At 42.9% G+C, this 15,582-nt stretch overlaps 1 protein-coding gene across 5 annotated transcripts in view; it reads right to left on the reverse strand.

Annotated features, from left to right (window-relative positions):
- The window catches only part of Nktr (natural killer cell triggering receptor), a 39,570-nt gene extending 28,787 nt beyond the window's left edge, over positions 1–10,783 (reverse strand). For 3 of the 5 annotated variants that reach the window (XM_052186935.1, XM_052186934.1, XM_052186931.1), the window contains exons 1-3: positions 10,686–10,783; positions 10,451–10,539; positions 85–159 (exon numbers count right to left, since the gene is read on the reverse strand). In XM_052186935.1, coding sequence (XP_052042895.1) covers positions 85–159; positions 10,451–10,508 — 133 coding nt within the window. In that variant the 5' untranslated portion in view covers positions 10,509–10,539; positions 10,686–10,783. The other 2 variants (XM_052186937.1, XM_052186932.1) reach the window with 1 other exon arrangement.
- Between the last annotated feature and the right edge of the window lie 4,799 nt (positions 10,784–15,582).

A 15,582-nucleotide genomic window follows, 5' to 3' on the forward strand; every position in this document is an offset into this window, starting at 1 on the left:
TATGAAGGTTCTCCTGCCTTAAAGCAGATACATCTGTAAGTAACCAGTCATTCTAATTGGAAACAGGTTAAAAAACTCACTCACCTGAGCACAGGCATAGGAAGTTTTTGCATGTTTTTGGACATATGTCTGAGAAGAGCTGAAACATAATTCGACCAACTGAAACAAGATGTGAGGGGAAAAAAAAACAATGAGAAAGTTGATTATACAACAATATTTCATATAAGAGAACTTAACTAGGAGGTACCTAATAACAGTAAGCTTTTTTTTCTTTCTTTTAAATAGTACTGGAGATCAACCCCAAACAATAGAAGTGTTTAAACTCATGGCTCTACAAAAAAAACTGTAGGATCTGAAAATTCTTTTAAAAATATTTTTCTTTTTATGTATATGAGCACACTATCACTGTCTTCAGACACACCGGGAGAGAGAATCAGATCTTATTACAGATGGTTGTAAGCCACCATGTGGTTGCTGGCAATTGAACTCAGGACCTCTGAAAGAGCAGCTGGTGATCTTAACCTCTGAACCATCTCTCCTGAAGTGTTTTTTAAACAGGGTCTTCTTATAACATTAGATCCCTTTAATACAGAATTAATGACCTTTTAAGAAATGTTTGGTTTTGCTAGGCTAAAGATCAAACCCAATACCTTACAGGGATGCACAGCAAGTTCTCTATGCACATTCCCAACTCCAAGTATTTTTTTTTAAGATTTATTTATTTCACTTATGTAAGTATACTGCAGCTGTCTTCAGACACTAGACACCAGATAAGGGCATCAGATCCCATTACAAATGGCTGTGAGTCACCATGTGGTTGCTGGGAATTGAACTCAGGACTTTTGGAAGAGCAGTCAGGGCTTCTTTCTAACCGTTGAGCCACCTCTCCAGCCCCCAGTATTCTTAATTAATAGTTTTGTGACATGTTAGGCCCTGTCAGGCATGAGCACAACCTCCTTAAGAGTCCTTTCTGAGCAGCAGTTAGAAGGAAAGCTCTCCCATACTCTCTTTGGAGCTCTCTTTCCTGAGATAACTGTTGAAGTCAATCCCCTAAACTCAATGCTCATGTTATATTCCCTGAGAACCAGGAGAATAACAATTTGCTCTGAAGAACCAATGCCACCAACAATAAACAGCAGTAAGAAGAAATAAGTCTGCAACTCATCTCACTACACCCTGAAAAGAGTTCTCAAATTCTGGTTTCAAGATTCTTTTGAACTGTTTAAAATTACTAAGCTGTTGTTTATGAGTTACATTTGTTAATTAGCATATATAAATCAAAACTCAAGACATTTCTTTAAGACACAATACTCAAGCACACATTCCATTAGCACTTAGGTGAAGTGAGATTTTCCTCAGAGGTCAAATCCTATTTTAGTATTATAAAAACAGTTCTGACTGTATTAACTTGCTTGGAGAATCTCAGTTTAAAAAAAAAAAATTAAGCTTATTACATTTCCTTTTACTTGGGGTGGGGGCTACCCATGTATTACAGAATGTGTGTTGACTTCAGAGGACAACTTGGCAGAATGAGTTTTCTCCTTCCACTGTGTGGGTGCCAGGGATCAAATTCAGAGGGTCAGGCTCAGAAGCAAGTACCTTCTCCCACTGAGCCATCTCACTGGCCCCCAAGAAATGTTTCCGTTTCCAATTCTCCCCTAACTCCATTTTCTCCCTCATTCTACAAAATCCTTTCCCTTATAGACATTTTACTTAAAGAGACAGGATAAGGGCCTAGAGTGGTGGCTCATGCCTTTAATCTTTAAACCTAGCACTCAGGAGGCAGAGGCAGACTGATCTCTGTACGTTCAATTCCAGCCTGGTTTACACAGTAAGACCAGGTCAGTCAAGGCTGTTACACAAAGAAACCCTGGCTTGAAAAACCAAAACCAAAGAGAGGGATTGGGATGGATAAATCAAAATTAATTGTACACCAAGTATGAACCATGTTTAGAACAGACACAAACCAAGTTCTACTGCTATCACTAAAAGTTTTAATATATTTTTAGCTATCCTGCTGTATCCTTGGCACTACAGATACCTGTTATGAATAAGAGTGGGATCATTACTGCCCAGCATAGAAACTTCCCTATGTCGACACCCTAAGACTAATCTCTGACCGAATCAATTTTTAAACAATTTCAAAGCCATAGCTGTTTTTTGAAGAAAAGGATGGGGAAAGAAAACAAAAAGAGACTTTTAGGTAATAAATGACCAATGTGCAAAAATACATGTCAGAATATTTCAAGAATACCTGTAACATCAAAAACATGGAAATTTCAGTGCAAAATCTTTATAAACCCCTGAAATGGCTGAAGTGGGCTTCAAGGTCACAATCATAAGCTTTGTAAATCAGAGCATACTTAGATCTTTGGAATAATTATACAATATTTGCCTGTAGGATAAAAAGACATAAAACAGCTAGCTGGGTGTGCTGGTCTTTAATCCCAGCATTCAGGTAGAGGCAGGTGGATCTCTGTAGGTTCCAGGACAGCCTAGTTTACATAGTGAGTTCCAGGAGAGTCAGGGCTACACAGAGAAACCGTGTCTCAAAAAAAAAAAAAAAAAAAAAAAAAAAGGCAAAAACAAGGTAATTCCAGCACCAAGCACTCTAAAAGGCAAAGACAGGTAGATCTTGGTGAGTTAGCCTGGTCTACACTGAGTTCTACACATCAGGGCTATGTAGAGACCATGTCTCAGAAGATGATTTAAAGAATAAAAACCTAGGGCTTTCTTAGAAACACAGTAACCTAGGCTTGCTTGCTTTTTTGGTTTTTCAAGACAGGGTTTCTCTGTATAGCCCCTGGCTGTCCTAGAACTCACTCTGTAGACCAGGCTGGCCTTGAAGCTACAGAGACCCACTAACCTCTGCTGCCTTCTGAGTGCTGGAATTTGGCAGGCTACAACCTACACATAAAACCACAAAACCACTGTAAAGCAAGTGGTTCCCCACCCTCACCTAAAACTCACAGTGCTTTTAAACAATTGTTCTCAACCTTCCTAATGCTATAAGTAACTCTTTAATACAGTTCATTATGTTGCTGTGACCCACCCCAACCATAAAATTACTATTACTGCTACTTCACAACTGTTATTTTGTTATTTGTAACATAAATATCTATCATGTAATCTAATGTAAATATTCTCCAATGGTCTTAGGTGACTCAGTGAAAGGATCGTCTGACCCCTTACAGGGGTTGAGACCTGCAAGTTGAGAACCACTGCTTTAAAATGAAAGCTGGTGAATGTTTCTACCCTATAGGTGATTGACTTTAAGTTATTTACTTCCTACTAGCACAATAAACTTGAAAATATGAGTTCAAATGTTAAGAGATGTAGACTTAACTTCAATAATAAATAATTTTTTAAAAATCTTATCTCTGGCTGGAGAGATGGCTCAATGCTCAGCGGTTAAGAGCACTGACTGCTCTTCCAAAGGTCCTTAGTTCAAATCCCAGCAACCACAAGGTGGCTGACAACCATCCATCCGTAATGAGATCTGACTCCTTCTGGAGTGTCTGAAGACAGCTACAGTGTACTCACATATAATAAATCTTAAAAAAAAAAAATCTTAAATATCTTACCTTCTAACTTGATGCAGAAAAGTTTTTGTTTTTTAATCTTACAAAGCAAGATTTAGTGCAAAGGCTTTTCCCCCCATAAATAACGTTAAGACTGAGGGATAGACAAAAATTAAAACTGGTATGACTTTAATTTGGTGCAAGGGTAAAACACAGCCATATCCAGCTAGAGATGACTCAGCAGTTAAGAGTACTAGTTGCACTTATAGAAGACCCAGGTTCGATTTCCAGCACCCACATGAAGGTTCACAGTATCTCCAGTTCCAAGGACTCACAGCCTCTTCTGGTCTCCACAGGTATAACGGTACACATGAGTTACACAGATATACACACAAGCACAACAGCCATACCCATAAATTACAAATAAAAAACAGAGCAAATTGGCATCTCCAGAAAATTTTTCTTAAAATATCCTAGAGCAGTGTTGGGCTATGGGTTATGACCCCTTGGGTGATACATATCAGATATGCCCCAAAGGTAACTAAATTACAGTTAGGAAGTAGCAATGGAAAAAAATGTTATGGTTGGGGAGTCACAACTTAAGGAACTGTATTAAAGGGTCTCGGCATTAGGAAGGTTGAGAACCACTAAGGTAAGGGAGAGGGCTCAATGGGCAAAACACTTAGACCACAAATATAAAGACCTAAGTTTGAATCTCCCAAATCCATGTAAAGTGCCAGAGGCAAACTGGGGAGAAGGGAACACATGGTAACTAGTCTGACTTTTGTGATGAAAGTCCAAACCACTGAGAGACCTTCTCTCAGACAAGATGGTGCCTTAGAACTGACATCCAGGATTGTTCTGACCTCCACCCACTTTATGTGTAGACCCATACATGTTCTTGTGCCCAGCTGGAGTAAGTGAGCACACACAGGCACACACAACCTAGAATAAACATTAACAAAATCAGATTTCTAATGTACTACAGACCAGATTAAGTCATGCTCTACCACTGAAATATGTCTAGTCTCCCATTTTGAATGATAGATGACCAAACTTATCAGAAAAGAACTATCATAATTTCTACCTATAAGCTTAAGAATTAGTTAACTACACAGCAAATCCCATATGGAAATTAATTTCTGTAAAAATAAGCATGAAAATGTTAATCTAAATTAACTTCATTAATGACACAAACTGTAGACTTTCAACAAATAAAACTGTATTATTTTATAGAGAACAGCTAACATTTGATACTCTTAGTTTTGAGCATGAACAGAAGCAGTCATTCTGAAGAGAATCTCTGAAGAAAAGCAAGTCAATGTGGTTCAGTAGGCTCTTTTCAGTAACAAGCTCTACTCATGAAACATACCAACAGAAAAACAAAAGCAAAAAACCAGGGCTCAGGGCAGGTGCAAGGGAAGGGTTGGGCATGCAGCTCCAGTGGTAGAGTGCTTGTTAGCATGGCCTGGTTTTGATTACCAATATCAAAAGTAAAAGATAAAAGAAACAACTAAGAACTAAATTTTATCCTCTCAAAGTTTCTATAAACACACACACACAAACCCAAAACAATAAAAAGTTCTTCATTAGCCTTTAAGACTAGCCAATCAGCTTGTGCCCTCTACACTTTTTGAGATGTGGTCTCCATTAAGCTGCTCAGACTGGCCATGAACTGAATTTGTAGCTCAGGAGAACCTTAAACCTACAATCTTCTAGTGCAGGCTAACTTCTTAAGAAACTAAAAGAGGGGCTTGTTGAGATGTCTCAGCAAGTCAAAGTGTTTGCTGCCCAATCTGATAGTCTGAGTTTGATCTCCAGGTCCCACATGTCAAAAACAAACAAACAAACAAGAACAACCATAACAAAAAAAAAACCCACTCCCCTACTTATTTTATCTTCTGATCTCCACATGCATGTACTCATATACATTAAATAAGAAAACATAATAAAAAATTCTTTTTCAAATCACTACTAGGACAAGAGCGAGTCAGAGATCCAATGAATGTGGTCAGAGTGCTACCCAATGAACGGTGGGCCCACCCCCACCATTTTCCCTAGCTGACTGCCTAATTAAATTGTGCTCAGTTACACATCCCACTAAATCAGTGAAACAAAACCATACTCTTTTCTCAGTTATATTTCTTAGTAACTCTCTTCAACCCAAAGTTTCTACTTCATATTTAATTCATAAGCAATAAAAAAGTGGAGATAATATGTTAAGTAATAAGGCTGAAATGCAAGGGACATCTCTGCTTTCCTAGTACAAATATGATCCTGAGTGTGAGTTTAAGTGTAAAGAGTAAATATCAAGGAGAGCAAACCACGACACGATTGATTGTCTGTAGAGCCACAGAAAGACCAATGTCTTCATGAAGGTCACAGGCAGCACAGGACACACATATGCCTGACATTACCCATGAATTTTTTGATAAAAAATTAAAATGCTTCCACCATTTTCTACAGACATATTTTAATTAGTATTTTGTGAATCTTAAATAGAAGAGTAAAACAGCCGGGCAGTGGTGGCGCACGCATTTAATCCCAGCACTTGGGAGGCAGAGGCAGGCGGATTTCTGAGTTCGAGGCCAGCCTGGTCTACAAAGTGAATTCCAGAACAGTCAGAGCTACACGTGTAGAGAAACCCTGTCTCAAAAAAACAAAACAAAACAAAACAAACCAGAAATCATCCTGGGGCTAGGATTGTAGCTCAGCTGGTAGAGCACTAGACCAGCATGCACAAAGCCAGAGGAGGAGGAACTGCTCTGAGCTGATCCTCCTTTCAGCTATGTAAGTGCTAGGGTTGTAGAACTATGACACCATACCTGGCAGAATATTCCCAGACTTAGATTAGATATGCACACTAAAGTAAAGTACTTCAAAGTAAAGAGTCATGATGTAAATGCCCTTGGACACAGTCAGAAAAAAATTATGTGTATTAAGAGAACACATTGGCCTTAAGAATTTAAGGCTAGCCTGGGAAACAATGAGACCTGATCTAGCAAGAAAATGAAAAGGCAATTCCAAACACAGAAATTCACGTTTAATGTAGTGAAACATAAATAATTTTAAAGTTTGATTTAAGGCAGGCCTGGTGTACACACCTTTGATCTCAGCACTCAAAAGGCAAAGGATCTCTGTGAATTCAAAGCCAGCCTAGCCTGGCAGTGGTGGCACACACCTTTAATCCCAGAACTTGAGAGGTAGAGGCAGGCAGATTTCTGAGTTCGAAGCCAGCCTGGTCTACAGAGTGAGCTCTAGCACAGCTAGGGCTATACAGAGAAACCCCATCTCAAAACTACCCCCATCCCCTGCAAATTTAAAAGATAGGGATGGGATAAAAAGTATCCCTAGCCAAGAGTCCAGATCTTTCATTTTTGAGTGTTACATAACGCCACAACAAGTGAAGAAATTCTACCTGATACAGTAGCAGTCACAACACCTCCCACAGAAAACCACCAATATGAAAATCACCCTCATGTCATATGTACATCCCCCCAAAACATCTTGTTTTATATGTGCAAAGGTTTCCAAAATTTAAAGTAAAATATGAATTCTGAATTCTTTTTCATTTTGAGCATTCTGGATCTAAAATGTCTAATCTGTACTTAGAAATCAAAACATTTGTAAATTCATGAGTTAAAGACAATCTTAGAGGAAAATTAAATATTTTGAACTTGAAGAAAATGAGTATCAAATTTTATAGGATATATTTAAACTTTCTATGTAAACATATAATTAATCCTTTATATTAGAAAATGAATCAAGGGGCTGATTCCTGAACTCAGGTCCTGAGTTCAATTCCCAGCAATCACATGGTGGAGTAGAGGGGAGAGGGTGAGGCAGACTGGCTCCACGATAGCGGAAGCCAGTTCTGAACAAAGGATTGGAGCGATCTTAAACATTTTGTTTTCCTCATTTAACATTTCGACCCTGACTGTAGCTGCAGTTTATTCAGCATTTACTAAACTTACTCGGGAGATTTTTCACGGATTTTTGCAAAGCTAAAGTATGAGCGTACCGAGAAATAGGAATATAACTGGGAAGTATTTTCCTCGAATAACCAAGGATCTGACTTTGATCCCCAACCCCACAGATGTCAGTCTTGAAAAGAATGCTCTTATCATGGCTATACATACTTGCTTAATGTCATTTTTTTTCAGGCATCTTCTATTTTTAACTTTTTTGTTTTGTTTTTGTATTTCAAGACAGGATTTTTTTTTGTGTGTAGACCAGCCTGGCCTTGAACTCTAAGAGAACTGGGATTAAAGGTGTGCGCCACCTTTGCCGGCTTATTTTTAAGAATCAGCCAGAAATACAATTCGGTGGGAGAGTGCTTGCCTGTTGTATATTGTTGGTTCCAAGTTCAGTTCCTAGCATCACAGATAAAGTATCTGATTTTAGATTTACTTTGATAGCAGAGGTGATCCAGAAATCAAGATGTACTGATAAGGATTAAGTATGCCATAGTATGTATTTTCAGTTACCATCTGTATAAATGCAAAACAGATTTTCTTTTGAATTATAAAACTGTTGAGTGACTGCAAGTGCAGATTTAAAAGGGGGAAAACCTTTACACTGTATAATAGGTTTCCTGTATGAATCCAGCAAATTGTTCCTATTGGAAATAAATCTGTTGTTATTCTGTAATATTTGGTTGTTATTAAGATTCTTAACAGAGGCTCTAATTTCTTTGATTAATACAGGATTATTCATTCCCATGCCTGTTACTTAATTGATTTATTATTGGTGGTTTGTGGCTTTTAAGAAACTGATGTATTTATCTGACTTGTCAGATTTAGTGCTAGTTTTTTCATAGTATGTAATGATAGCTGATCTTTCACTCCTGATTGAATATATGTTGTTTACTGCTCTGTGACATGAACCTAGGGAGAGCAGGGCCTAAAAATAAAGTGGTCTAAGACTCCTGCATTTATTCAGCACATCAGACAATTTAAACTCCAAAGGTTAAGAAGAGTCACCTGCACAAGCAGAACTTGGCAAAAACATTTTTTTTTTTCCAGAGAGGCATATAGACAACAGCCAGTTGTAATGAATAAGCTAAAGTAAACTCCTATCCACTACACCTGGGAGAGTCAGGGAAGCACATTCCAAGAACAAGTCCATGTTTTTGAAGAAACTGAGATCACAAGACTCTTGTTTTCTTGGAGTTTCCTCACAAGCACTCATAATTCTCCTCTGTCCTCTCACTATTCAGACAATGTGTGCCTTGTCGTCTTTTTCTCCTCTTAATCTACCATTAATCTATCATTTTTTTTAAGAACCAGATTTTAGTGTCTTAGACTGTTATTGTCCTCTTTTCAGCTTTATCAATTTTAGTTTTTGTTTTTTATTATTTCCTTCTAATGCTTGCTTTGGTTTTACTTTTTTCTATTCTAGTTTCTTTTCTTTTCTTTCTTTCTTTTCTCTTTCTTTCTTTCTTTCTCTCTTTCTTTCTCTCTCTCTCTCTTTCTTTCTCTCTCTCTCTTTCTCTCTCTCTCTCTTTCTTTCTTTCTTTCTTTCTTTCTTTCTTTCTTTCTTTCTTTCTTTCTTTCTTTCTTTCTTTCTTTCTTTCTTTCTTTCTTTCTCTTTTAGTTTTATGTGCATTAGTGTTTTGCCTGAATGTGAAAGAGTTGGGTCTCCTAGGACCAACTAGGAGTTATAGCCAGTTGAGAGTCACCATGTGAATGAATGCTGGGAATTAAACTTAGGCCCTCTGGAAAAGTAGTCAGGGCTCTCAACCACTGAGCCGTCTCTCTCCAGCCCCTCTTTTCTGATTTCTTAAATTCAGTTGTTGCTGCTGACTTGATTCCTTTTCTTTTTTTTTCTTTTTTCTTTCTTTTCTTTCTTTTTTTTGAAAATTTTTTTGAAATTTATTTTATGTATGTAAGTACACTATAGCTCTCTTCATGCACCCCAACAGAAGAGGGCATTGGATCCCATTACAGATGGCTATTCGAGGAAAATACTTCCCAGTTATATTCCTATTTCTCGGTACGCTCATACGTTAGCTTTGCAAAAATCCGCGAAAAATCTCCCGAGTAAGTTTGGTAAATGCTGAATAAACTGCAGCTACAGTCAGGGTCGAAATGTTAAATGAGGAAAACAAAATGTTTAAGATCGCTCCAATCCTTTGTTCAGAACTGGCTTCCGCTATCGTGGAGCCAGTCTGCCTCACCCTCTCCCCTCTACTCCAGCCAGACCGGGATCTTCGCTTTCCCTCCCTCGAAAACACAACTGTCTCGGAAGCCAAGCTAACTGTTGGCGGCCACTCCCGAGCACGGCTCTCAAACGCAGCCATCCTCGAGGCTCGGCTGTGCGTCCTCTCGAATGTCATCTTCTCAAGATGGCCTTTCTCCCTCGCCAACGGACCCAAACAGCGCTAGGGAGGGAACGCGTCTTTCCGCCTTTCCTCCCAGTCTCCTGCCCACAGGACGTAAACATAAAGGAGTCCGCCCTGCTTTAGGAGTCACTGCTGTACCTGCAGAGCCACGACGACGTAAGGTGTGGGGCACACGACACACCCCCGGCTAAGGCTCCTGCCGGCTGAGAACTGCGCACCCGTACACAGGTCTGTTCATGCTCGCCGCACGCGTCTTTACACGCGTGAGCACCTATGTGTGCAACTACGTCCTTGTGTACAGAGATCGACGCCTCGGGGGCTAATGAATGGCTGCACCCTGGGCTTCCTAAAACCAACCGACCCGGCTGCAGCCTACGAGCGCCGCAACCCCGGGGCCAAAGAACCTGTCCAAGCCGTTCCGTCCCTCAAGCCACGTCTCCGAGGCGCCGGGACATTCTAGGGAAGGCTCCCGAGGGAGAGCGGAGGGCAGCAGGCCGGCTCGTGGCCTCCCCCGCCCGGCTCCGGCTCCGGCCCGGCGCGTCCACGTCCGCCCCACCCCGGCCCGCAGTGGGCCCGCCCCGCTCACCCGGCTCCCGGTTGATCTCGATGTCGAAGTGGCACTGCGGCCGGTCCTGGGCGCCCATCGCGAGCGCTGCAGCGGGACGGCGGCGAGAGCTGCGGACAGGGAGGAGGGCGCTGAGGGCGGGCGTCCGGGCCGGGGCGGGGCCCAGCCCGCCTGACAGGGGCGCGGCCGACGGGAGGCCGCTCGCCTGCCCGCCCACCCCAGCCGCGGCCACCCGCGCTCCCGTCCAGCTCCTCACCTGGCCACACAGCTCCGGAGAACGCCCTGCCGGCGCCACCGGAGCCTAACGTCACCAACGGAACGCCACCTCCTCCCCCGTTAGGGCCAGCCGCCGAGAGCCACGCCAGAGCTCGCGAGACTGGCCGCAAGTGTCGCGAGAGTTCGTCTCGCCGAGCGGGTGGCTCCTGTTCCGCAGCTGGAGTGACGGCCCTCGTGCCCCGCCCCTCAGAAGCAATTGTCCAATCCCGAGTGCGCAGACGTGTGTGAACCATGTACCATCGCGAGATTTCAGATTGCGTGGCCGGTGGGTGGACGAAGGGTGAAGTGGAGGTTTCCGGCCGACGTGGCCGGTGGCCTGTGCCCACTTGTAGTTGATACGGTCACGGTGTTTGTCTGGAGTTAAGAGGATCGAGGACCAGATGGAACCAGATGTGCCTCACTTGGCCGCCCCCTCGAGGCCAGCCTGGGTCACTGAGACTTTCTCAGAAATACAACGAAACGAAACAAAAAATCAAGGCAACGACCAAACCCCGAAGCGAAACCCAGCCTCTGGCGTTCACACCTGCGAGCCAGCGCTCGGTGGGTAAAGGCAGGAGACTCGGAAGTTGAAGGTCAGCCCGAGCTACCTGAGCCCTGCCTGAAGAAACCAAGCCAGTTGGCTGGAGCGATGCTCCCGCAGTTAAGATGGTCTACAGGCCGCTGTTGCAGAGGACCTGGGTTCAAAGCCCAACTCAGCAGCCTCGTGGTGGCCCACGGCCATCTCGTCTCAGGGTGACCATCGTGTTCCTGCAGCACTTAGTAGGCAAAAGGCAGGTAGATCTTGGCGAGTCAAAGGCCAGCCTGATCTGCACCGAGAGTACCAGGAAAGGCTACAAAGAGAGACCTTATAGTGAGGATTTTGGTTTCTTTAAAAACCCAGTTATAACTGAATATCTTTCCTTGATTCCAGGTGTGAGATAAGAGGCCACCCCACAGCAGACGATTATGCCTTGCCTGGTGCACTGGCCTAGTGCCTTTTGCCAGCTGTACATAGTTTACTTTCAGATGTCTAGGGTCTCTTCAAGGGTATGAATGCCAGGGCCCGAGAGGGGCTGGGACGCTCTGGGAATGCTGCAGCTCCTGGAGTTTTGCCAAGTGTTCGTGAGTAAAGAGGTGAGAAGAAACTGGAGATGTCCTGGCCGTGAAGACTGGACTTGCCTCAAGTAACTCAACACCCCCAATCTAGCAGGAAGCAGTCTAAGGAGGTCTGTGCCTCATTTCCCCTCTAACTTTCCTTTCTTCCTACCCAGTGTTGGGGAGTTGGACGAGATTAGGGTGGAATAAGGGTTGGAAGGGAAGTGGATATAAGACCCCAATAAAAAATAGCACCCACACAATCCTGTGTTTAAGGTAAAGGAGTGCTTTCTGTCCTCAGAGGACCCACACCAGGGGGGCACTCAACCATCTACAGGCTACATCTCTCTAGCCTTCCCAGGCCCAGACATGGTGCACATAGACTCATGAAAGCACATACACAAAATTTCAAAATAAGCAAAAGGTAATAACAAAAACAAGTAAAAACCAAACCTAGCAGGTTTGGAAGATTGGTTCCCACTTTGGATTCGGAGCTGTTGGGACAACTGTTTCTGTCTTGGCCTTTCTGTCACAACCAGGATTTTGTTTACCTTTTAAATACAGCCCCTGGTCTATGAAATGTGAAGATACCAGCACATAAATGCTTCCTTAGAAAAATATATGTTCTGAATATAACTCTTGTTACATACTTTGGCAAATACTTGCTCACGGTCGTGGCCCTGGCTTTTCATTGCTTTTGACTGTCTTCTGCCAAAGGATTTTATTTTATTTTTAAAAATTCTTTTATCAGGCTGGTGAGATGGCTCAGTGGGTAAGAGCACTGACTGCTCTCCTGAAGGACCTGAGTTCAAATCCCAGCAACCACATGGTGGCTCACAACCATCTGTACTGCTACAGTGTACTTATATATATAAATCTTTTAAAAAATTCTTTTACCAATAAAAAAATGTTACTTCCTAGAGCTGAAAATTGTTTGTAGGAATTATCATATTTTTGTTAGTTTTTAAGAACTAGTTTCATTTTGGGGGATAAATGCATCATTTCTACATGTATATATACATACATATACCTCCCTAAGCACAATCTGCTCAGTCCATTTGTGTGTGTTACTTGTGTGTTTTCAGGACTGACCATTTGGTGTTGGATGACCAATTGGTGCACTCTTCCCTGGAACAGACTATTCCTTCTGCTGTCAACCCTCCTTAGTTGCCAGTGGTTCTTCGTGTCGAGTTGAGGACTCCAGTTTGGCATTTCTGTCATCCTTGTTCAGCTCGTGTTTACGTAGTCAAGTTGGTGAGACTTAATGGTGCTAAGTAGCCTCTGACATTACTAGGAGACAGAATCTCATAGCAAACTCCCTGATTCTCTGGCTCTTAGAATCTTTTTGTCCCCTCCACAGGAAACATTCCCTGAGCCCGGGGGTGGGAGTTGTTTTGTAGATCTGTTGGGACTGGACTCTACAACCCTGTGTTTTGACTAGTTGTGGCTTTCTGTAATGGTCTCTGTTTATTGCAAAGGGAAGTTTCCTTGATGAGGGATAAGAACTACACTTACCTAGGCTAGCCCTGCAAAGTGTCTTATTCTGGTGGTCAGTTGATCCTGCATTTTGTGGTTGTTTCCTTCAATTTGTGCTTCTGTACTCAGAATCCCCTGGAGGCTGGGGATGTAGCTCAGTGGTCTAGGACATGCCCTGGGTTCCATCTGCAACACCAGAAAATGAAGGGAGAACGGAAGGGGAGGGAGGAAGAAGAGGACAGACAAGGGAAAAGGAGATGTTGCAGAAATATTTAAAAAGCACCATGCGTTCCAGCGCTTGTGCCAGCAACTCTGCCCTGGCCCAGCTGACTCTGGCTCTAGCTGGCCCTTGCAGCGGGCAATCGCTGTGTTCCCAGCTCTGGTTCTCACCAAGCAGAACCGCCATGTTCCCTTGCTCCACCTGGTGGGGCGCTGTCCCACCAGGCTACTCTCTGCCCCCCAACTCTCCGGCAGGGCTGCAGCTCACAAGTTCCCTTTGCTGCCATGCCAGCCCATACTGCAGACCGTCCACCCCACGGTCAGCCACAACACCCAGCAACCCGGGTGTTAAAGCTCTAGAAGCGTATAATTAACCAAACAGATTTATGTATGAATAAACCCTCAATTCACAAGATGCTAATAATTTAAGAACCAACTGATGATAAAAGCTGCCTACCGAGATTAGACAAATTATCCCAATTATTATATCCTTTATGCTGCTATAACTACCTACCTGTGGCTATTTAAAACCGTGCTGGTTCAGGTTGTTCTGTCTGTCTGCCTCCATCTTGGCTTTACCTCTCCCCAGAGGCTCTGTCTCCCCAACTCTTTGTGCTGCCTCCCTTTTCCCTGTCCACAGGCCTCCTGCTGCACTAATATTTTAATGTGATTGGACAGGGAGAGAAATGGATGTGTAGACTTCAAGTTCAAGAAAACTTTTTCATCTGGGAATTTGAATTTAAGTTTAAATCCAGTCTTCATGTCTCAAGTATGGTGGGACTCATATCTTGGAGCCCTGCCTGGTTTTAGACAAATGTCCCTTTGTTGAAGACTATCTTTATTTAAAGATTTATTTATTATTATGACTATACTGCAGCTGTGTTCAAACACACCAGAAGAGGGCATCAGGTCTCATTACCGATGGTTGTGAGCCACCATGTGGCAGCTGGGATTTGAACTCAGGACCTTTGGAAGAGCAGTCAGTGCTCTTAACCACTGGGCAATCTCTCCAGCCCCGGAGACTATTTTTTTTAACCCATGAGTTGCTTGGTTCTATGACCACATACCATTATCAGTGCCACCCTGCCTTTATAAAACTGTAAGGTTTGCATCATATAATCTTTACCACCTTAAAACCATCTTTAAGTGCAGTTCAGTGGTATGAAGTACACTCACCTTGTGGTTGTGGCCATCATCAACCAACTCAGATAGTTTGTTATCTGGAAGAAAATATCTCCCTCATTCTCTATACCCACTTTGTACATCCACATTTACCCTTCCTGTGTGTAGAATCACTGTGGCATGTATTCTGGCCATCAGCTTGACTGCATCTGGAACCTACTGAAAGTCTAAGATGTTGGCACTCCTGAAAGGGTTTTCCTGGATTATTTGAAAGCTGAAGACAACCCTAAACTGAGCCACACTTTCTGCAGTACCCATATAAAAGGACACGGAAGGAAACTCCAGTTTTTACCTGCTGTACTCTCTCACTACCAAGTTCATTCATCCTGTCACCGAGTCATCACTGTGTTGGTTGGTATTAGAACCAACTTATCTGGGATTCCTACAGACTGAAGACCATCAGCTGTCCAGGAACCCCACCCCCCACCCCCACCCCCCAGGCCTCCAGTGCAAGATCAGGACTTCTGAGATATCCATCCTCAAGGGCCGATTAACAGATTTTCAATGAAGAGTAAGCCCTTCCAAGGTCTCTGCTTCAGCTGCAGCCCAGACCCCTGCCCTGACTTCCCTCCCCGCAAGGGCTGTAAGCAGGACATGTAAGCCATGGAAACCCTGCCCTCCCTGACAGCTCTTTCCTCTACAAGTTGCTTTTCACCATGGAGCTGTAGCACAGCAACTGAAAGCAAACTGATACTTACGTTGTCTTACTTTATGGCTGGCTGGTTTCACAGTATAAAAGCCAAGTATCTTTAAAGTGCATATATCTTGTATATCAGGCTTTCAAGCAGGAAGGGAACAAGTGAGAGTAATGGGGGTGAATATGATCAGACACATTACATACATGTGTAAAAATGTCATTAAACGTTTTATATATATGCTAACAAAAACACTTTTCCTTTTTCCAGGGCTCACGTGGCCCAGGTTGG

The sequence above is a fragment of the Apodemus sylvaticus genome, chromosome 7 (genome assembly GCF_947179515.1).
Source record: "Apodemus sylvaticus chromosome 7, mApoSyl1.1, whole genome shotgun sequence".
Classification (NCBI taxonomy): Eukaryota; Metazoa; Chordata; class Mammalia; order Rodentia; family Muridae; genus Apodemus; species Apodemus sylvaticus.